Here is a 24,760-nt window from a genome sequence, read left to right as displayed (position 1 = left end):
TGTCGTGTATTATAAGACCAACATGGGGAAAAACGTGTGCTGGTGGTCACCGGTGCTCGGGAGAGGACTTTCATTCAAGGATTGCTTGATGTATGTTCACATACTTTTAATACGATACCGCTCGCAAACAGGCAACAAAACGTTATGTAGCCTAGCAAGCTAGTTCTAGCACTAACATGCCGGCGTTACGTCGAATCATGCTCTGAAGTTTCGGTGTGTGTGAAGTAATTTAATTACAGTAGGTTAGCACCCATTATTTCTGTCATTTTGTAATGTTGGTTTAACCTGACTGATAAGAATACATGACCTGAATAGATGATAATAATACTTTAAGATACTCAGTATACAGTACATACAGTAAATGAACAAGTCATTTAAATAGACACATTACTCCATCTTGTGATTGGATCGGTGATCGGTTATTGTTTTTTTAAACTCGCCGATCGGTGATCGGCCCCAAAAATCCTGATTGTGTAAAACCTACAAATGGGATAGGAGAATCTCTCTGTCCTGTTTCAATGCCAGTGTGTATTGGGTCGAATAATGCTGACATATTTTGGATACACTGTAGCGAAGCGATTGGTTAGCACGTCTGCCTCACAGTTCAGAGGATCGGAGTTCAAATCCCGGGGCCTCGCCTGTGTGGAGTTTGCATGTTCTGCCCGTGCCTGTGTGGGTTTTGTCCGTGCACTCTGGTTTCCTCCCACATCCCAAAAACATGCATGGTCGGTTGATTGAAGACTCTAAATTGCCCGTAGGTATGAATGTGAGTGTGAATGGTTGTTTATTTATATGTGTCCTGTGATTGGCTGGCGACCAATTCACGGTGTACCCTGATTCTCGCCCGAAGATAGCTGGGATAGGCTCTAGCACGCCCGCGACCCTAGTGAGGATAAGCGGTAAAGAAAATGGATGAATGTAGCTAGCTCCCATAGCGTTTATTGGCCTTCTATAGATTGCAAATTGGTAGACTGAATCAGCACGGGTGCAGTTGATTCTTCAGGCACTCTATTTTGCCTCCGTTGCTCAAGAACACAATTAATAATCAATTCCACATAATCAGTATAATTCGTATGATCAATTATTGTTATTATGCTGTTTCCTGCTTACAAATCATTGGGACTGTCAACCATCCATTTGATTTATTACCTTATGTTTTCCGAGCTAGGCCTTGTTTACGCATTTCCCTGAGGGTTTTGATATTTAAATTTAATAATCAACATGGAAATAATGTCTGTGCCTTCACAAAAGCTTGCCTCTGCCCTCCATTGATTCTGATTGTGTGTCTCTTGAGGCTCTTGACATTATGCTATTTTGTATTTATCAAGTTGTTTGCAGCAATGTTTCATGTTTTTGGAAAGATGCTGAACAAAGGAGGAGTGATTTTATTTTGATACACCAGGGGTGAAAAAACAAGATTTAAGATGACCTTAATATGCTGAAGTCATCCGTTAGCAGAAAAAAAAACGGTCGCTGTCAGCAGCTGGTTGTAGGCTTTTTTTGTGTTTATGGAGTGCATAATTCTGAAATGATTTATGACTCTTGAGAATGTTATAGCAGTAAATCCTCATAAACACACTATTCTGTGATTCAAGGACTGATGTCTCTTTCAGGGTCATAGTGCCCTGGTCCACGTGACTAGAGTTTCCTCCAAGAGCATGCAAGTCCTAACATTTTCTGCTGCCATCAACCAAATCACTTGTAACAAAGCGTCAAGGGATGTCGGTCCTTCAATGCCCCCACCCCTCACCCGGACTGTTTCTCGTGGGAAAACACAAGACGGAAACATTCCTTATTGATTTTGTCATTATGCTGGTTCGTTTTGAGCATCTATGTCATTCTAGAGACCTTCTGCTCTTTTGTCACCTTTTATACAATCGCAATTCCAATTAAGTTGGGAAGTTGTGTTAAACATAAATAAAAACAGAATACAATGATTTGCAAATTATGTTCAACCTATATTTAATTGAATACACTACAAAGACAAGATATTTAATGTTCAAACTGACAAACTTTATTGTTTTCAGAAAATAATAATTAAATTAGAATTTTATGGCTGCAACACTTTCCAAAAAAGTTGGGACAGGTAGCAAAAAAGACTGAGAAAGTTGAGGAATGCTCATCAAACACCTGTTTGGAACATCCCACAGATGAACAGGCTAATTGGGAACGTGTGGGTGCCATGATTGGGTATAAACAGAGCTTCCCTGAATTGCTCAGTCATTCACAAGCAAAGATGGGGTGAGGTTCACCGCTTTGTGAACAAGTGTGTGAGAAAATAGTCCAACAGTTTAAGGACAATGTTCCTCACGTACAATTGCAAGGAATTTAGGGAATTCATCATCTAGGGTCCATATTATCATCAAAAGGTTCCGAAAACCTGGAGAAATCACTGCATATAAGCGGCAAGACCGAAAACCAACAAAGAATGCCCGTAACCTTCGATCCCTCAGGTGACACCCGACATCAATGAAGAAGAAACGCAGCTGGCTTCTCTGGGCCCGAGCTCATCTAAGATGGACTGATGCAAAGTGAAAAAGTGTTTTGTGGTCCGACGAGTCCACATTTCAAATTGGTTTTGGAAATTGTGGGCGTTGTGTCCTCCGGGCTAAAGAGGAAAAGAACCATCTGGACTGTTATGGACGCAAAGTTCAAAAGCCAGCATCTGTGATGGTATGTGGCTGTGTTAGTGCCAATGGCATGGGTAACTTACACATCTGTGAAGGCACTATTCATGCTGAAAGGTACATACAGGTTTTGGAGAAACATATGCTCCCATCCAAGCAACGTCTTTTTCATGGACGCCCCTGCTTATTTCAGCAAGACAATGCCAAACCCCATTCTGCACGTGTTACAACAGCGTGCATTCGTAGTAAAAGAGTGTGGGCACTAGACTGCCCTGCCTGCAGTCCAGACCAGTCTCCCATTGTAAATGTGTGTGTAAAAACAGAGACCCCGGACTGTTGAACAGCTGAAGCTGTACATCAAGCAAGAATGGGAAAGAATTCCCACAACAAAGTTTTACCAATTGGTGTCCTCAGTTCCCAAACGTTTATTGGATGGTGATGTAAAGATGATGTAACACGGTGGTAAACATCAGAATAAGAATCATCTTTATTTGCCAAGTATGTCCAAAACACACAAGGAATTTGACCCTGTCCCAGCTTTTTTGACATGACCCTGTCCCAACTTTTTGTGAAAGTGTTTAAGCCATAAAATTAGAAATTAATAATAATTTGCTAAAAACAATGAAGTTTATCAGTTTGAACATTAAATATATTGTCGTTGTAGTATATTCAATTAAATATAGGTTGAACATGAGTTATTTATGTTTAACACAATGTCCTAACTTCATTGGAATTGGGGTTGTACCTCTGTAGAGCTCTGATTGACAAACAAGTGTGACTGATGCAGACAGAAGATGGTTGTTCTGCTTCGTGGTTTGTGTTAGTGTCCTGCTCACATCTATTTATCCCAAAATATGAGTATCCATCTTTTTAACAACAGTGTTGTTTTTGACACTGCTCCCCCCCCCCCCCCTCCTCTTTTCCTCACTTGACCGGTAAGCCCATCTTTTCTCACAGCCTTGAACATGCTGTCTGCACCTGCATGAGGGCGTGAGTCTGTGCCTGTGACCCAGTTTGCTGCACTGTCACAAGACATCCATGCCCCCGTGGGAGGAGGTCAGGTATCACTTCCATGAGAGTCATGTTTTCGAAGCTATTCTTTAACTGTATACATTGGTGCAGCTGCAGGCTACTGCTGTTTGTGTTTCCATAACATTTTGAACATTGTTGATTGGGATGATCATTGCATGACAGGAGAGGTGCAACGATTCATTGAGTAATTGACTACTATCCATCCATCCATTTTCTGAGCCACTTCTCCTCACTAGGGTCGCGGGCCTGCTGGAGCCTATCCCAGCTGTCATCGGGCAGGAGGCGGGGTACACCCTGAACTGTTTAGTCTCTCAACAGTAAATATTAATACAGAGCTGCCGAATGTTACGGAATGTCCATATTTTGTTACAGAAATCACTGAACGTTGACTCGTTATAGCCGTGATTGTTCCGGATATTGTAAAAATAAAATAAAATCTGTCGTCTGACCTTACCAGCGCATCCACATTGAACAGCTGCTTGGTGCACACTATTTTACTGCACCCCCTCCCCCCCAATCCAATTAATCTTGATTTGGTTAACCCGTTACAAGGTTGAAAACAGAATTGGCAAAAGTGGATTAATCCACAGACAGATATGTTTGATGATGGAATGTCTAAATCTCTTATACTGGCACTTTGATTCAGGTTTCAACTGTGTCCACCATCACAAGGTTGATATAATAAAAACATTTAAATGACAACTGTTGAAGCCATAATTTATTAAAGATTATGATTATGAGTGTCGCACCAAAATGTTTTTGACAACATTTTTAAAATGTGGAAATTCGGACAAATTGTTCTGCAAGTGAATTTTTATAGGTTGGCAGTTCTGTTAATAACTATATCATAATAAAGGAGGCTGATCAACTTTGTGTTACATCAAAATTAGACATTTTCAAACATATTTTACTTTGGAAAACAATTAAAATTTTTCCCTATTTTCTGACATTTTATCGACCCAAACCAGTAATCGAACATAATCAATTTGTTTGTGCATTTTCTGCACTGTCAATTTGAAAAATTGTCCTGTTTTTGAATAGGAGTAGTATTTTTAATCAGATTCATTGATTAATATGAAACATCATTGGCAGATTAATCAGTTGTTAAAATAATGCTGACCAGTATGAATTTGAAGTCAGCATGACATTGGCCGGCACAACAGCATCAGCCAAACGTGCATATACTGTAATTCCATAAGCAGCAGCATCTTATTTGTATGATCTATACAGTAGCCTACTAAGTGCTGGGGAAGTGGGGATATGACAGTCAGCTAATTAGGTAGCAAAGGAACCACATGGCTACTTAAGCATCTGCTCGTCCATCTTAAGTACTAGTAACTGTGACTGCTAATTTTGGAAGCTCTGTTTGTTGTCGATTGAATGAAGACGCATTGCCGAAGAACTTGTGTTGTGTTGTGTCAGCACAACTGCAATAAGTGCAAAAATCTGACTGCAAAAAGTGAAAGTGACTGGCAAACGACAAAAAGAACGCTGACAGACCTCTAATTTGATCAGAGGTAATGACGTCTACAGGAATACTTTTCAGATTCTTATGGGGTGATTTTTTTTTATTAACATTAATTAATGTTAATAACGTTTAGGCCTAATGACGTTTAGGCTTGGGCATCGAGAACCGATTGGAACCAGGACTAACCTTCCGGTTCTCCCGGAACAGTTAAAATTTAAAAAGTTCGGTTCTCAGTTTCGATGCCTCGTCCTCCAGCTGCGAAGAAGTGGCGAAAAGCAACAGAAGAAGTAAATCTGACGATGCGCTTGCTCTCAGTGTGACCCGGAAAATGAGATTGCTCGAGCGCATGCCGCCATTGTTTGTTGTTTCTTAATATATCTGTCAACCTTTTTTTAAAATATAATTTATCTGTTCTCAGATTCCTTTGTCTTAAATTTTTTTTAATGTCTGTGAAGAGTATTTTTCTTTTTCCATGCATTTCAGAAACCCTGTGTTAGCCACGGACATGATATTCTTGTTTAGGTACTGACGGATTGAACAATGATATAGTGATATGAATAGATCTAAAAAATGTCTATATGCTCTCTGTCTGTTTCTCTCTGTACAATGTATTCCAATCTTGTACCAATAAGACAGAATTTAATGAATCCATTGCTTGTTCTGTACGTAGTTGTTTCTAAGTTATTTCGTCAACAATTTCCTTTTTCTTATGGTAAAAATCAGACTGTGTGAAAACAGGTAAATGTCATGTCGCAAATTATTAGTCCACTAACAGTAGTGTGTTCAATGTTATTTGTGAAGATATTGTCTATGAGGGTGGTGCTATGTGATGTAATTCTGCTGGGTCTCGTCATACTTGTGTATAAATTCATACTGTACACTATACTGGGAAATTCATCTGTAATTTTATGTTTAGTTGGGTTTATCAAATAAATATTGTACTCGTCGCAGATAAATATGGTTGTGTTCCTTCAATTCATCATAACATCATGCATAACATTTAGGCTTGGCCTACAGGAAAGAGTGGTTTATTTGTTGGCTATATCCAATGTTGTGTTGGTTATACTATAGAATAATGTATTTCTTGTTTATGGAATAATGCTGAAGATAACAAACTTCCTCCCGAAAAATTGGATGCTAAATCGCATTGGCAGTATATGTTTAAAAGAAACAAACAAAAAACCCTCACAATTAAGAGTATTTTCCCATATCATTCAGCCCTACTTCTGATAAATGACTAGGTACTTTTAATTGGGCCCACATTGCTAAAGCTTATCGGCTTCCCAGTGACGAGGACTGGCTAAGTGTTGCTAAAGCAGTGCTTTGCAATTATTTTCTGTTACGTCAGCGTAACTGGGGTGTTCTATATTTAAGTGCGTTATTTGCCTTCATGCTGTCCGCTGCCACCATTTTTAGACACAGTTAACGAGTATTTCCTTGTCTCCCCCCGTAGTCACAATGAAACCAAACGCTACATACACTTCATCATATTTCTTCGTCTTAGCTTTCGTGAGACTTTCGTTTTTATTATCTCCGTTTCCTTCTGCTTTTCTTTTCATTACTGTTAAATATTTTTCCATGGTGTCTCTTCACGGTTTGTTCATTGCACTTCATATCTTCTGCTGTGCTTAGTGCGTGCGCATGCTCTGTGCAAAAAAAACCTACACCATGGGCACACTCTGACAATGAGATCGCCACTGCCACCTACTGTAGTGGACATGCAATTACATTTTATTCTCCTACGGCAAAAAAAAAAAAGCATGTTCCCCGGGGTCACACACGCCCCTCCTGGCATCGCAGGGGGGTACCCCACTATTTGAGAAGGACTGTGCTAAAGGTTTAGCCACATAAACACACATGATTTTGTGGCTAACTACACAAAAGTGTGGCCAAGAGATTTTTATACTGTTTATCCACAGTGGCTAAGAGGTTTTCATGACCCACTGCCAAACTTGGCTTCCAAGTCATATAACAAGACATAATGGGCGCACAGTCAAGACATTGTGGGGACAATGCAGAGACATTGTTGAGATATTGTGGCGACATTGTAGAGACACTAGCAATCTTTTGGAGACAAGTTTGAAATAATGTGGGGACACTGTTGAGCCATTGTGATTACATAGTGGAGATAATGTGGTGACAGTGGAGATAATGTGGTGACAGTGGAGCTCTTGTGGGGACATTGTTGAGACACTGTGGGGACATCGTGAACAGTGTGTCAGGTTCACACACATTGTCAGAGGATAGCTGTCTGAATTTGGCCTTAAACACAGTCATGCTGCTAAGTTACCAGAAAACATCCAAAGCCTTTTCATCATTTTGAGCACTTGTCCCATAGGGGACATTTTTTCCCCCCCATTAAGTCTTCATTCTTCTCACCATAGGGCGATAGAGGATGGGAAGTGTGAGCCATTTTGGATTTTATTCCATCCTCAGAAGATTATACCTGACATATAGCACTCGTAGGGTGTAAGTGTTTGTATTTGTGGCTATAAAAGTGCATCCTTTCCTCATCCTTTTTCCTTTTGTTCATCAACAAGCTGTGATGAGTTGACAGCTTAGATGACAGCAGTCCCTGGCGAGGGTGCATTAAATGGAGCACTGTGAATCTTAAGAGACGAGGTTGTGCAAACATGATCCATTATCGCGCTTTCTGACGCGGTAATACATCCGTCAGGAAGGCTGCAGCGATAAGGTTGGTACTTAGTCTATGTGTTCCAAAAAGTGACTCCACTTTTGTAATTTTAAAAAGGGGGAACGGTGACTTATCACACACAATGAGAGCAAATGCAGTGTTTTTTTTTTTGTCAGTCGAATCATTAGCTTCCTCCTTATCTGTTTCTCACACATTGCATCAGTGGAGGATTTCCGGTAACAAGTGCAGCCTGATGCTGAGGCACTAGATGATCTTCGACCAGCACATGCAAAGAGAGAGGAGAGATTTGAAAGTAGATTCAGCGGGACACTGTATATAAGCGACCTCTCAATCAACACCAAGGTTTCCCTCCATACTGGCTCACAATTGATATGGAGCACCTGACCCCCACCAGTACCATTCAAGCCCCTTCTCTCTAGCTATCTGCCGCCCTCCCTTTGTGTCTTCTTCCCTGGGAAGCATCCTGCTGACACTCTCCAATGGTTCTTATTGATATTCTTGGAGAGTCATTGCAGTGAGAGAGAGAGAGGGAATGAAAGTCACGCTGAAGTAGCACCTTCTAGTACTAACCATGTGAATTAAAAAAAAATTATAATAATCCCAATCGACTACTTATTTTGGCTGCAATATCGGTCTGAAACATGCACATGGATGGAGAATTTGCTCATCATACAATATTGAAGCTTTCGAATGACATCCATGTGTTGTTTCTTTGACTGTGGCTGGCATCCATAAAACAATGTTTAGCATGTCAAGGATGTATCAGGCAAATGAGATCCAAGGGTGTTCTACATTTTTGGCCCCGGGGAGGCCGAGGATGTTTCTCTTCTTTGCCTTTGCTGCTTGTCTTTGCCGTTGCATGCAAAGATGCATATTAACACATTGTTTAATGCCTTGCTCCGAAGGATAGCCTGTCGCAATCATGCTTCTGCTTCAACTGATGACAACATTGAAGACAATAGTGCCATTAGCTCATTTGCTTATACAGTGGTACCATGACTTAGGTGTTTAATTTGTGCTGTGACTGACCTTGTAACTAAATTTATTCACATCTAAAATTGTGAGTGAAACGTGGGATGCTTGGCGGATATTGTGACGTTCGCTGCCGCCATCTAACAGCGCCATATTTGAAGATCCCTCATACCTTAAATTTTGGCTTGCAACACAAAGCAAAAAATCAAAACAGAAAAATAGCTGCATCCATCCATTTTCTACCGCTTATCCGAGGTGCGACAAGCATTAGAGGGACAAGCATTAGGACCACGCGGAGAAAGCCCACCAATTACAGCAGCATTGGTTTTTAGTAGGCTCGTGTCTGATGTGGTAGACACCGGCCTCTATTGATCTTGTCTTTAGGGCCTGGTCTTGTGCTGCCACGATTAGTGCCGCCATGTTGTCTTTCAGTTCAGCCTCTTCCAGCCAGTGGTACATTTTCTGTATGTCAGCCACTTCTTCAATTTGTCGGTGGTACATGCCATGCAGGGGCTTGTCTTTCCATGACATCCCATCTGGCTCTTTCTCCTTACTGGGCTTCTGTGACCCGAGGCATTAATTTAGTGTTTTGTTCCAGGGAGCCATCTTCTTGATGTATTCTTGGAGACCTGTTGTTTCCTCTTGTGCTTATGACACACTCTAGTCCTCGCCTGCCCTCTTTCCGCTTAGTGTACAGCCTCAGGATGCTGTCCGAATGACATTCCAATGTCATTGCTGTATATCTTTGTGAGGTGGATCGGGGAGTCAATGTCGCACTCATTCTTGGCATGAAGCTTGATGTCATCCATGTAGAGGAGGTGGCTGATCATTGTTCCACTTCAGATGATACCTGAAACCACTCTTGGTTACGATCTGACAGAGGTGGTTCAGGCCTATTCAGAACAGCAGTGGGCACAGAAAATCTCTTTGGGATATACCACATTTGATGTTCACTTGTGCAACTGGCTTTGATTTGGCTTCCAGAGCTGTCTTTCACAACCTCATTGAGTTATTGATGAATGTTCTTAGGTTCCTGTTGATCTTCTACAGTTCCAGGAACTCCAGTATCCATGTGTGTGGCATTGAGTCCTAAGCTTTCTTGTAATCAAACCAGGCAGTGCACAAGTTGTTACTTTTGGTTTTACAGTCTTGGGTGATTGCCCTGTCGACCAGTAGCTGGTGTTTGGCTCCCCTTGTGTTATTAACAATGCCTTTCTGTGCTCTGCTCATGTATTGATCCATATGCCTACTCATTTTAGCTAGTCTCAAGTGCCCCGGCTCTGGACGTCTTGTTGTATTTCTTGGGCAGTTCTTTTAAGTTTTACACCTTTTGATTTACTCTGTTAGGAGGCTAACTTCTCTCTGGTTCGCCTTTATTTTTGTCTCGAGCTTTCTCTCCCATGGAGGTTTCCCTTGCTCCTTCCGCTTGTTTATCTTGTTTAACAAGCATTTCTAGGATAACTGATGCCGCTGCATATATCACCAGATTGGTCCCGGTGATGTTCTTGGTAGGGATGCTTAGCTGTGCTGTGTTGATGTCGTTCAGTAGGGATTCTAATAGTACTTATTTTATAAGCCTTGGCAAGCAGGAGATAGCTGAGTTCCCCCAGGGCTTCACGATCTCTCTCAGGTCAATTGCTCTTTTATTGCGCTGTTCTGTTTGTGGGGCTTGGAACCCAATCTTGATGTTTGGGGGGTGAGTGTGAAATCACCCCCACAATGACCTTGTGTCTTGGCTCCTCCCTTGACGTAGCATCTTTGTACCGCAGCTGAGGTACATTGTACTTCATCTATCCCCAATTGTGATAGAAAGTTCCTCTCGCTGATATTCGAACTCTCAGGCCGTAGTAGTTTCTTTCTCAATGTGGAAGTGTGGTTTCGAAGAGTCCATTCCTTCCACATTCTCTGCATGTATGCCATTTCACTACTCTACTCCACGGACGTTTGCTTCATTCATACTTGTGGGTATTTACATCACCCCACAGGCTAACACGAATGCCGCACTGCAAACGCTGGCTGACCAAGTCAACAAGCTTGAAAGAAAGCACCCACATTCACCTCACATTTTTCTTGGGGGCTTTAACAAAGCAAAACACAACCACAAATTCCCTAAATACAGGCGGCACATTGACTGTCCCACAAGGGAAAACAAAACTCAAGACAACTGCTATACCACGCTGAATTACACGTACCAATGCTATTTCTCATACAACTTTGGGCTCGTTTTATCATTGTTTAATTCACTTAATATCAACATACAGGCACAAACTCAAATGTGTCAAGCCTGTGGTGAAAACCGTGAAGAGGTGGACCAATGAAATTATGGTGGAACCTCAAGACTGTTTAGATTGCAAAGATTGGAGTGTCTTTGAAACTTCAACTGCCAGCTTGGATGAATATACAGACACTATTACAGCCTACATCACCTTCTGTGAAGATGTGTGTACCAACAAAGACATTTCGCATATTCAATAACAAGAAGCCATGGTTCACTGCCAAACTTCGCCAACTTCGCCAGGCTAAAGAGGACGCCTGTCGAAGTGGGGACAGATCCCTGTACAACAGGCCAGAAACCAGCTGTCAAAAGAAATTAACTAGAAAACTGGAAAACCAGTTTGCTGCTAACAACTCTCCATCAGTTTGGCAAGGATGATAATCACTGACCAGCTACCAGTTTGCAGACGACACCACAGTATTCGGCCAAAGACTGTGACGAGTCTGCTTATCGACAGGAAGTGGAGCGACTGGAGCTTTGGTGTGGCCAACACAACCTGGAGCTGAACACGATAAGACTGTAGAAATGATCGTCGTGGACTTGCGAAAACATCCTTCGCTACAGCTGCCCCTCACACGAACTGTCCTGTGTCAACCGTCGACACCTTCAAGTTCCTGGGAATTACACTCTCTCAGGACCAGAAGTGGGAGACCAACATCAACTCCATCCTCAAAAAGGCCCAGCAGAGGATCTACTTCCTCCGGCTTCTGAGGAAGCAGAGTCTCCCACAGGAGCTGTTGAGGCAATTCTACCCAGTGGTCATTGAATCGGTCCTGTGCTCATCCATCACAGTATGTTTTGGTGCTGCCAGAAAGGAGGACAAAATCCGACCGCAACGGACAGTCAAGGCTGCCGTAAAAATTAGCGGTACCCACCTTCCCACTCTTGAAGACTGGCACGCTGCCATAACTAAGACAAGGGCATAGAAAGTCCTCTTGGACCCTCCACATCCTGGTCACCACCTATTTGAGCTTCTTCCCTCAGGTAGGCGCTATCGAGCAATGCAAACAAAAGCCAGCAGGCCTTCTAACAGCTTCTTCTCTCTTGCCATTTAACTTCTTAAACTGTCGAATTACACTTTCATTGTAACGTTGCCAATATTCCACGTCTGTCGGGACATTTCTACATTATTCGTACACTCAGTTTTATCACGCTGGACTATTTGCATACTGTTGGTGATGACTACTGCCCAAACTTTTGTGTTTGAGAACTCTCTGCACCATTTGCACAATTGTCACTGTACCAGATCATTGCACTATTCGTCACTTTAAATTGCTCTAAATAGCTTGAGGACTGCATCATTTTCCCAATTGCCATTATATCAGCATCACCACACCAGTGGTACACTTTCATTGCGCAATGACTCCCCATACACCTGTTTTTTATGTCTTAAATGTATATTTTGTCATAGTGGCTGTTTGTTGTCAAATTCATTGTGTTTTGTAACGTAATTGGCCAATAAAGCTGATTCTTGCTGATTCTGCTGTCTTATGCATAATTGTTTTCCATGGACCCTCAAAGTACACTACTTGATGCATTTAAAATTGGGGGAAAATAATCATTTCCACCCCCACTTTCACACCAAAGTTATGCCACTGCTTTGTTTTTCTACTGTATCTATGCCAGGCAAAAGACACAATAAACCTGTGTATCCACCTGTTGCCGTTTTTACAACAAAATAAATCACAGCTTTCTGTGAGAATGTCAGCTTTGTGTTCAATTAAACAGGCCCACATTTAACAATAAGACTCTTCACGCGGCACATCAATTCTGATCACCCCCCCATGTGACTTGATTTAAAAAAAATAATAATTTAATCTCTGTGTGCACGGTACAATTCAGATTTATTTATTTATTTATTTTTATCTGACACAGGCCTCTTTCATATGTGGATATAAATAAGTGTCTAACGCGAGTGAGTGCAGTACGGAGGCTCACAAGACGCGCATCCGACCTATACGTCATCAAAAGTCACAATTGTTTGACAAAACAGACCTGCTTCAAAATGGCAACTGCGGACAAAGCAGCAGAAACCAGTCAGTGGTGAAAAAAATGCTGTAGAATGGATAAATATAGGAAAATGTTGCTTCTGCTTGCACAAAATCTTTGAAATTGCCACAAATGCTTCGTGACGAGACCTACACGAAGGGCCATATTTACTTCAGTCAACACGACACCTCGTGTTTGTGCGCATGCGCAATGCAACGTCCTGTTACAGAAACCAGTCAGTGGCGAAAAGATGCTGTAGAACTGATAAATATAGGAAAATGTTGGCTCCGGTGTCACAAAATCCTTGAAATCATGATGAGACCTACGGGACCTCTGCCTCGGCTCAATAAACGTTGGGAAACACTGCCGTAAAGGGTCAACCTTGCAGAAAAGAAAAGAGTCATCATATGGCAAAATGTAGTGCAGGATATAAATTGTGCAAATGTTTTAAGCCACCATTAGTTTTGTTGTTTCAGTAAGGCTATAGCGACCTAATAGAGAGGAACCTCCTACAACTCCTTTTTTGTAAAGAGTCAAAACCTGTACTTTAAAGCATTTTTAAACATCAGCAAATATTGCGACTTCCAGCAATTCCAGTGCAAAACGTCACCAGGTGACAGTAATGCAAACATGCCCGTTTCACGTTGTCTTGTTTGTTTCTACAGTGTTATACAAAAATTATTTTTTCCGCTTCTATGACTGTTAATATTGCTTGTGCGGTAAATAAAGGTTTTCTGGTGGCTCAAGTTTTGTGGAACAAATTATTTCACTTTGTATTATTTCTTGTTTTGAAATAAGAGCAGCTTGAATGTCAAGTAGTATAAAAGAACATATTGCGTTTGACTTCAGAGGTTCCACTATACGGGGGTTCCTGTGGTTATGAGTTCCGTTCCTCCAACGATAACGCAACCCAACTCAATCACTAACCTAGGCTAAGTAGTGAAGTCAAAATTTCATTCAATATTTGTATGAAAAATAAATTTAGGTCTTAAATATAAAAAGTTCAAATGAAAAACAGTAAGTATGGCGGTCACTGAACGTTCCTTATTGTGGCGTGTGACCAGGTATCCTTAAGATGCTGCTGCTGCACAAACTAATTCATTGTGAGCCATTCGTAATATCAAACGTTGTCGCTAACGTCGTAAGGATGTTGAGTGGTCTGACCATGACCTCTTTCTTGCTAGTTTAGTGTTATAAAGTCCCTGATAGTCATAGTCCAGATACTGAAAATGAAATAGACTGGTTTTCTTTATTCTGTGGCCATCTGAAGGAAGCTTCTGACTTCCACATACAGTACAATTCTACCATCTTTATATCTTTTTATTCATTCTCTTTATGCTGACATTGAAAGGCCCTTCAGGGGAAAAGGGTTTTGGTTGCCTATTTATTTTCGTGTACTATTCTTGGAGATCTGTGTGCGTTATAGAGGGAGTTCACAGGAAAACCGATTTTATTTTTCAAAAACGGAATGTACAAACCTGAAGTGATGACCCGCAGAACGCTTTTGAGTCACAGCTGCCGGGATGATGGACTGCAGACTCATTTGATTTGGGAGATGAAGAGGAGGGGGACTGTGGATGCTGGCAGACACACTGACCCCTCACTATTTCTGAGCTGCAATTGTGTGCACAATCGCTGAAGTAGCATCATACATAAATCAAGCAGCGGAGAATGAATGACGCTTCTGTCTCCTCTTAACTTCCCCTCACACATCTAGGCCTCGGAGTATGTTCAGGAGATGAGATGTCCACATGCATTATAATTCCTTCTTCTCTAACTAGCTTGTAGGCTATGAGCCAGAAGGTGGCGGGGTCTCATTTGAAAGCTGTCACCGCTCATTATCTTATAAAGACGAATGCTCTCGGCCCGGTACTTTATGCAGCGTGTTATTTGCATCAGCCTCACACATTGCAATTCTCAAGACCCATTTGTACCACTCAGTGCAGTTCCTGTTTCCTTCGGTATGAGCACATTACTTTTCAGGGATGGGGATTTGACTACATTTCTTTGAGCAACTATTAGGAAAATGAATGATTGATTGATCAATTGTTTTTCAAAAAGTTTTATTTCTTTTAGATGGCACTTGTTTTCATGCTGTGCAAGAAATACTATAGCTGATGTTATTCTATTCTGCAAAGTTGTGCGGACTTGAAGGGAGCCTTTGCAGTTTAAAAAAAAATAAATAAAAAATGTTAAACCTGTCTGTATGACCTGACAGTAGAATATGATTAAAATGATCTTTTGAAAAATCATCCCTGTCTGGCCCCACCTAATGCCTCTAATTTAAAATGGAATTATTATTTTAAAACTTGGCATGGCAGAGACTGTAGAGACAGGAGGGATGGCAGAATAGTCTGTTAATCATTTGCACACGCCCGCCGTGGACATGAAGGCTTGTGGGGATGCACCACAGCCTCACAAAAGAGACTATTAAAGTTTCTTGGGCGGATTATTTAACTGTGGTTTGCAACAAATGTTACAAAGAAGGGATCGGACAGCTCTTTCTCAAGACAAATCAACGGTAAAGAAATACTATATTGGTGGCGTCCTATATGCATATGGCTTACCTTGGAAAACCACCATGTACGTTACACCACCATTCTCACCTAGTTGTTGGGTAAGTTATATTTTTAATTGATTGTACATTTCAAATAATATAACATCAAACCGTTAACATTTCGTTGCATGCTTGTGGCAAACTGAGGGTCACTCTGAGGCAGCCAGGCGAGCAAGACGCACTGGTCCCTTCCTCCAGGCCAATGCCAGCAGGCCGTCAACATGCTTGCAGCCAACTAAAGTGCACTCTCAGGCGGCCAGGCGAGAGCATGGCGCACCTGTCTCTTTCTGGATGTTTTTTTCCCCCCCAAATTTAATAAGCTGAGGGGTGTTTTTTGGTCAGAGTTGTGAGGGGGCGGGAGTAGGGAGTGAATGAGGCTAGATTCAAACCTTGCTAGCAGTTTGAAAAGTGCATACTATACCTTTTAATCAGGAGTGCATCTGCCATTTCCGGACCTCAGTTGCCTCAAGGTAGAACAACAATCAATTCCACACAACAGAATTCTTAACGACCAATCAACAAACTGATCGCTCTCCCTCTCCATTGTCACAAATATGGAAGGGTACAAAAATATCCAAACCTTTGTGGATTTCTTTTGGGGTAAATCCTCAATTTGGAGCTAGATCCGTTGATTTGTCGAGAGACTAACATAACTAACATTGAAGTCTGCTTTAGTTTCAGCAGCAATAAAACAGTTACCACCGGTACAGCAAAGTAATTCATGAAAACACCACAAACTATTGGACAACTTTAGCACGAGAAATGTAAATCTATTTTCTTTATAGCCATTGATGTATGTTTTACATTTTTTAAGTGGACTTACAAGAATGTCCACTCAGGTAATGGTTATGATGGCTTTCTATACTAGGGATGGGAATCGCTAAGATTTTTACGATTCCGATTCCATTTTCGATACTGCTTAACGAGTCGATTCCTTATGGATTAGTTTATTGATTCTCAAATTTTGTAGTTTGGGGGAGAAAAAAAACATCCAAGGTACTTTAAAGAGAGAAAAAAAATTAAATGAATGAAATAAAATGCCCGCTGGATATTATAACCAGGCTTATCGCTATAACGTACTGTATAAACGTTCTAATCGAAGAAAAATTACTGTGCTGCGGCTCGGGTTGTGTATGCAAGTCCCTGCGTTGTAAACGCACCCTGAATGCACCCTATGTATCTTGCAGCAAGTTTTGTAATGCATGGTCATTGACAAGAGCCAAAACAGACGCAAAAAGGCAATGCATCACCATTACTATTTTATCCAATCAATACAAAATTGAGCTGACGAAACCCATTTATATATGCGGAAATTAATCTGTCCATTATGTGGACGGGCTGAAATTTGGCCGAAAATTAAATATTTTATCAGAAAACCAGCCTAAAATTACTACTGAGTCTGTTTTGGGGGAATTTCTTTTCAGACATTATTTTTAAATCCAGAACTATGGAATAAGTGCTAGTGTTCACAGTATTAGATAGGTCCAAGGATAACAAGGTCTTGCAGGGAAAGTACATACTTTGGTCTCCCTGTCCCTTATATATGCACACTACTCATAAAACGTTTGGGTATTGGGGTTTTGTGTGAAAGTTCAGGATGAACCTAAAAGGCACTACAGGTATAACCTTTACAGGTGAACTTAATTTGACCTTCTCTAAAGTTTTGATTGGACATGTCCAAATGTTTCAGTAATTTTTACACAACTTGGTGTTCAATAACAAGGAGCTGAATGGCAAAAATCACAACAGGTGTTTCAGGGGTTGTGTTGCTTCCTGTCTCCCTGTATCTTTGTTGCAACCTGGTGATGAAACTCTGTGACACTGTAAGCACAGTGGTCACTTCCCTCTGAGAAATATCCTGCTTTGAAGCCTCGCAATGGCGAGGTACTGTTGATCAATTGTATGGTGACGTCAAACTCTAAACAGCGTTATGATAGACTGTTTAAATACCTGTTCTAATTGAACCAGGAAATGAAATGGTCAAGTATAGTGAACGCATGCACAGTCGGTAACCATTTAACTTCCTTTCCTCTCTTGTCCAGAGTTGACCATGGACTCCTTTAGCACAAAAGGCTTGGCCCTGCAGGCGCAGAAGAAGCTGATGAGCAAGATGGCCACCAAGAGCATGGCTAACCTTTTCATCGACGACACCAGCAGTGAAGTGCTGGACGAGCTGTACCGGGTCACTAAGGAGTACACCCGCAACCGCAAAGAGTCCCAGAAGATCATCAAGAACCTGATCAAGATGGTGGTAAAGTTGGGGGTGCTCTATAGGAACAACCAGTTCAGCAGCGAGGAGCTGATCCTTGTGGAAAACTTCAGGTCGGCACCAAGGATGACAAAGCACTTAATATTAGTATTTATCAGTATTTTATTTGTTTTATTGAGCAGGGACAATGCAGATTAATAAACATTGATGTGCATGTGCCAGAGTTGGGGAAAAGTCAACATTACTTTTTTAAGTCATTGTGCAAAAAAAGTAGGAAATAGTTAATTTTACACCAGGCCCAATGTGTGTGCAGTTTCAAGAGTTTTTGTGCATGTTAAGGTCAAACATTATTAAGAATTAGTTTTTGGACGGAAACTATGAATAATAATAAGAAGAAGGAAAATAATTTCTTTCAAAACAATAAGGACCATGCAGCGGTCGCTGCTCGTGCCCTAAATATGTAAACATGCAGAACCATAATAAACACAGTAAAGAGAATATTAATGTTAATAGAACATTTGGGAGATCCTACGCTGAAAGGTGCTAGTTAAAACATGTAACATTCCCTGTTAGAACACAAGATAAAACAAGGAATATTGTTAGTTAAAATATGGATGAAATGAACACTGTATTGTTAGGCACTCAATGAACCATGACAAGCAAGAGTAGAAAAACATACGTATATGTATACGGTATATACTGTACGTTTAGTTACTACAGCGTCTTTTAAGAACTTTTTTAGACATAATTTTGACCCAGTCTTGAACCTTTTCAGACCATATCAAAACCAACAAACCAGAAGTGATAACCAGTGGTCTTATCTGTAAATAAAGCAGGTTAACACGGATAGCATGTACTGTATTGCAATTTGTAGAGGGTTATTCAATACAGCCGTACCTTGACTTATGAGTGCACCAATTTGAGTTTTATCTTTTCCTAGCTGTCGCTCGGTCGTTGTTTGGCTTCGTGTTATGAGCCCAAATTTGAGATACGAGCAGGTTTCAGATACTCACCCTGCATCTCACTCACAATTTGAGATATGGTTAGTTTAAATGAGTTATGAGCTCAGTCACGGAATGAAGTGAACTCATTAGTCAACGTACCAAATAATCAAATCAAATAAAACAATGCTAAAGCTTGAAATTCCCATTAAGGACCTTTTTAAATTCTAGTTCAGTGCTCAGTTCAAAAACTGCACATTTTGTTGGCCACAAGTCAACTGCTCACACTGTGCATTCAAGTCCTTATTTACTGTTTGACTTAAACCCAGCAGCTGTCTGTAGTGTTTCCAACTGTTGCTGACTGAGAAACAAATGACAATATATTCCTGCCATCTGGAATACTAAAGGAACAACATCCTTTTTTCCATGCTTTTTGTGCCAAAAACCCATAGAAATAGACATAAAGTAGATTTATATTGATCACCCATCATAACTTTTTTTCTGAACACCGCTAAGTGAGAGGATAATGGCTCAGCGTTTGAAAAATAAAATTTTAGTGCTGCTTCAACTGTGCAAGATCAGTATCGCGAATGAAAATTCTTAGAGAGAGAAAAGCAGACCAAGACTATCACACTACCACCACCATATTTGACTGTTCGTATGATGTTCTTTTTCTGAAATGCTGTGCTACGTTTACACCAGATGTAACGAGACACTTCTTCCAAAAAGATCAACTTTCATCTCGTTAGTCCAGATAATATTCTTCCCAAAAGTTTTGGGAATCATTAAGATGTTTTTTTTTTTTTTTGCAAAGGTAAGACGGGCCTTTGTTCTTTTTGGTCAGCAGTGGTTTTCGCCTTGGAACTCTGCCATGGATGCCATTTTTGCCCAGTCTCCTCCTTGTTGTGTCACACTGGCAATGGAGGCCTGCAGTTCTTTAGAATGGTGTCCTGAGTTCCTTTGTGGCCTCCTGGTCATCCTTAGTCACTGCTGTTCACTTGGGGTAATCTTTGTAGGCTGGCCACTCTTGGGAAGGTTCACCACTGATCCATGTTTTCTCCATGTGAGGTTAATTGCTCTCCGTATGGTTCCCTGGAATCCTAAAGCTTTAGAAATGGCTTTTGCAACATTTTCCAGACTGATAGATGTCAAGTACTTTATTTCTTGACTGTTCTGGATTTTCTTTGGACCGTGTCATTTTGTTGCATCTTTTTTAGATCTTTTGTCTGACTTGATTTTCTCGGGACAGATTCTGTTTAAGTGATTTCTTGATTGAACAAGTCTGGAGGTAATCCGGCTTGGGTGTGATTGGTGAAAATCAACCAAAAATTGTGATTAGCCACAATTAATTCATGATTTAACAAGGAGGGTAAATACTTTTTCACAGAGTGCCAGGCGAAACTATGCAAAAAATATAAGAATTGGCAAATGGAGCCAATACTTTTTCACAGCACTGTACAATGACAGCGTGAACCCTTAAGCCTATGTAGGCTCACACAGAATGCCTTCCGGGCGGCACCCACCAGGACCAAACACCATCACTCCATTTTACTTTTCATTACATTTTAAGAAGTTCAAGGCCCTCCAGGCTTTAATGTCTTGAAGACATAATAAAAGTGGTTTTAAGGAGAAGGCATCCTCTTGTAGTCTCACTCATTGCGGGTGGGTTTGGCACATATCCCCTGTGATAAATGGGGTTTCATTGTACATAGAAATCGATCCATCATTTTATAAATTTTCCTTCGATGGACAAAAAAAAACCCAGGCACACTCCAACATCGATTAGAAAGTCTTCACGAAAAAGTGGAAACTTAATCATATTGGTAAAGGGGAGACAGTATTGGGAAGGGGAGGCAAACTCAATGTTTTCTTGCATTGACACTTCCTGTTGATGTCTAAAGTTTGATCAAGAAAAGAACAAGGCAGCAGTTTCTATTTATAACCAAGTGATCTCACTGTGTCAGGGCTCAAAATTGACAGCCCGTCTCCTCCCTCTGTCTCACAGGAAGAAGGTCCACACACTGGCCATGACGGCGGTCAGTTTCCACCAAATCGACTTCACCTTTGACCGCCGCGTCATGAGCGCCCTGTTGAACGACTGCCGCGAACTGCTGCACCAAGCTATCAAACGCCACCTGACAGCCAAGAGCCACTCGCGCGTCAACCACGTCTTCAATCACTTTGCCAACTGCGACTTCCTGGCCGCTCTCTACGGGCCGTCCGAGGTTTATCGCGCTCACCTGCAGAGGATCTGCAACGGCGTCAACAAGATGCTCGACGAGGGAAACCTTTGACCGCTGCTTGCGGCCCCTTTTTTACATCTTCGCAAGCCTCTCTCTCCCGATCACCTCTCATCTTGGAGGATATTTTGAGTTTAAGATGACAATCGGGAACTTTTCTCCACGTATTAGTTAGTTTGTGCGTTCCTCTCAAACATTATCATAACACTGAAGTGCTTTTTTATTTTTTTATTTTTTTTTTTAATACCCAGTCTTTGCTTTTCTTTTTGCTTTTGTGTCAAAGCAAACAAAGCCCATGCAAATGAATGTAAAATACAACTGTATAGGAGCCTCTGTGCCTTAAACGCCTTCCTACTCATTCCAAGGGCACAATGCTCGCTGTCTCACTGAGTTGAGAAGTGAATCCCTGAACAGGCAGTTTTATCTCTGTAAACAATGGGTTGGAAAGGAAAGAAATGTCTATACCATTTCCAAATACCCAAGACATAAAAGCTCTTTTTTTTTTACATATATATTTTTTTAAACTACTATTGCACTCAAGCCTGAATAAGCGCTGTACTGTACTTTTTCCTGCCTTATTGCAACTATTTGGACCAGAGCAGATTAATCTTGCTTAGCCTGCTTTTAAACATCTTAACATCAGTGTTGAGGCTGGACTTTTTGTTCCAAAGTCCTCAATAAAACCCTTCTACTATGGTTTAAAAAAAAAAAAAAAAAGTCTGGTTCCTAGCCAGCACAACAAAGATGAAGTATTTAGGTCATAGGGGACCTGGAATATAAAGGAGTCTGTGCTGTGCGTGTTGTCTCTGCACTGACTCAGATGTCTATGTTTGTGAGTCAACATTGTGACTGTAATACACTCTGTGACAAAGCTATCTTCACTTCTACTACCTGTACTCTCTAATGGGAAACCACCTAAACAATATCAAAAGGAAAAGTCTGATTAATTTATTGTTTATGATTATAATTAAAGATGATTACTACTTTTTTTTTTTTAAACAATATTCACTTAAAATAATACAATCTGGCTGAAAATGCACTGGCTGAGAGGGAGAAGACTGCCTAGCGGACTGTTACTCAAGTTTGTGTAATTCTGTATTGTTGGTAACTGTAAAGACGTCCTGGTAAACCTGGCAAAATGTAAGTTTCATGTGATTAAGCCAAAAGTGACCAAAAAGCTCACTTTCACAACTAAGTGATCCAACAATAACAGTTCAATTGTAGCTGAAAACTCACCAACTAAGAGAAGACTTGGTTGCAGACTTGTTTGCTAACCAAACTAACAGCTTATTTTTGTTTGTCGGTTGCTATAGAGACCTACTGGCGAAACTATGGGGGCGTGTCAGTTTCATGTGATTAAAACAACAGTGATTTAAAAAAAAAAAAAAAAAAAAAAAACCTGGGTACTAAATTGTCTATAGGTTTGAGTGTGAATATTTGTCTATATGTGCTCTGCCATTCACTAACGCCAGTCCAGGGTATACCCGCCTTTTGCCCCAAATCAGCTGGGGTAGGTTCCTGTTCTCCCACGACCGTAGTGAGGATAAGCGCTATATAAAATGGGTGGATGTCAGTACAGTTTTTTTCATGGCGTTGGAGCTGTGTTTTCAGAGTGGCCTCTTTTGTTTTCAAGGGGCTGAACATTCTAGCCAAGAGGGGAGAGGAAATAATGCAGAGGTCGTTTTGTTGCTAGCCCGTAGCCTGCTGAGCAAGTTGCTTTACTTGTTTCTGTTAACATTCTTTCCTCCAGCCAGTGTTTTCTGCTTTCCTTGGGCTGTCTACCACTGCTTTTAGTTCCTATTGAGTCGCTGTTGTTGGAGAGACTTACGTAAAAGGAATGCCACATATTTATCACATGTAAGAGAAAAGAACTGGTAATACCTGAAACTGCTCCAGTGTGACACCTACATCTTTTAGAATAACTACCATCATCAATTTAAAATAATAATAATTTCTCTTTACCTCCATGGATTTTCTGTGGCACTTGACTACAGTAAGGTTGCAGGTAAACTGTAGTCTATCCTATCTGACTTTGGACTAGAGGCGGGGTACACCATGGACTGGTCGCCAGCCAATCACAGGGCAATCTCACTTTACCTTTCATTGTTATTTTCTTATTAGAATGGGGCACTGCTCGCTGTTTCTTTTTTCAGTTTGTGTCCCAAAATTTAAATTTTGGTTTCTTCCCCAAATATCACCATATAACTGTGACACATCCTGTACTTAAATGAATGATAAAGAACACATAAGACACACATTTATGACAACAAACCTAGAAAAGGTGTGCCTGCTTGATAATCTACAAAAAGACACTTACACTATTAGCACCAATACAATTTTTGAGACCTTGGGTCCTCACCCTTAGTTTGGGTAACTGTGGTTAGGGAATACAGTACCTGTACAGGTAGAAGAGGTGAAGAAGTGTTGTGATGTCATGTCGACATTGCATTATGGGGACAACACCTCGTGATATCAGGTGTAAAGCTTGAAAGCAGGCTCTGTAGTAGTCATAATTGACTTGCGAAATGAGCTCCGTTTCATTTAGCCACGTGTTCCAAAGAAGTGTGACTTAAAATCAATGTTGCGTGGTGAAAAGGCTTTTTGTGTAGGGGGAGGCAAGGCTGCATGTGAACATTGGCCACACAACACTGTACCTGACTGTACTGTTTGACTGTTATTGTAGCTCCCCACTCTGGGGTTGTTCTATTGTCCTTATTCCTAACCACTCCATTTCGACACACAGCAACCTCACTTCTGCTTCTGTGTGCTGTTTGGGGCCCACGTCACTTAATGCAGTCAAAGGATGTTTGTTGTTTGTCTTTCACAAAGGAGATTTGGCTATTCCATAATGGCTCTCTTTGTTTTTCCATCACCCGAGCCTGTCCCTGAGATTGGTCTGTGCCTCGGCCTAATTTCGTATTCCGTGAGTGACTGACTGTGTGTGTGTGTGTGTGTGTGTGCGTGTGCATACCTGTGACAGAATTGGAAATTGAGCAGTGTAATAAGCGCTGTATGTTTCCCAGATAGGATTGCAGAAACTTTAACTTCCTCTAACTCAGCCGCTCTGCCAAAGAGGGGGAGGAGGAGAGCTGCTGTTACTCAGCACGTCGCCTCTTCCCGGGGAAGCATTCACAAAACAATATGCACTTGATTATCATAACACTCATGATGATGAAGATGTGTGGGGCTTGGGTTTTCATCTGAGGCCATCTCAGGGTTCTCATTGTTTATCAAACCAGGATAGAATACGGTCTGCAATGATTCATTTTACTGAAGCTCTTCGTCCTATTCTTGTTGCATTTTTATTGCTATTGTGAAATGTTTTTCATTGTATGTACATATGATTATTATTTTTGTGTTCCCTTATTGTATCCAGACGCAGCAAATACATTACTTTTCATAAAGGTTACTTTTTTTTTTTTTTTTTTTTTTTTTTTTTTTTTTTATAATTAAGTTGTACATCCATCCATCTTCTGTAGCACGTTTCATTAGTGGTGCAAATGAGCTGGAGCTTATTCCAGCTGACTTTGGGCGACAGGTGTGGTGCACTCTGGAATTGGTCGCCAACTAGTAGACATAAGCCATTTACACATACTGTACAGATAATTTTGTCTTCAATTAACCTAACATGCAAAGGCTGGTTGGAGCTGTTAATCAATATTCTCTCTCATTAGAATATTATATCCACACACACACAACTCTTTCCCCCTCCCCCTCGCCGACCCTCGCGCAGCTCCCAGCATTGTGAGGAAGCCATGGAAATAAACACAAACCCATCTGACTCACAAGCAATT

The 24,760-nt window shown here is 41.0% G+C and overlaps 1 protein-coding gene across 1 annotated transcript in view; it reads left to right on the top strand.

Annotated features, from left to right (window-relative positions):
• The window catches only part of tnfaip8l1 (tumor necrosis factor, alpha-induced protein 8-like 1), a 34,465-nt gene extending 10,090 nt beyond the window's left edge, over positions 1-24,375 (top strand). Inside the window, exons 2-3 of the mRNA XM_061684441.1 lie at positions 17,619-17,898; positions 20,732-24,375. Coding sequence (XP_061540425.1) covers positions 17,627-17,898; positions 20,732-21,020 — 561 coding nt within the window. The 5' untranslated portion in view covers positions 17,619-17,626 and the 3' untranslated portion in view covers positions 21,021-24,375. The remainder of the gene's footprint in view (positions 1-17,618; positions 17,899-20,731) is intronic.
• The last annotated feature ends 385 nt before the right edge of the window (positions 24,376-24,760 follow it).

Source organism: Phycodurus eques, chromosome 8 (genome assembly GCF_024500275.1).
Source record: "Phycodurus eques isolate BA_2022a chromosome 8, UOR_Pequ_1.1, whole genome shotgun sequence".
NCBI lineage: Eukaryota > Metazoa > Chordata > Actinopteri > Syngnathiformes > Syngnathidae > Phycodurus > Phycodurus eques.
This window is presented reverse-complemented; position numbering and strand designations above follow the sequence as displayed.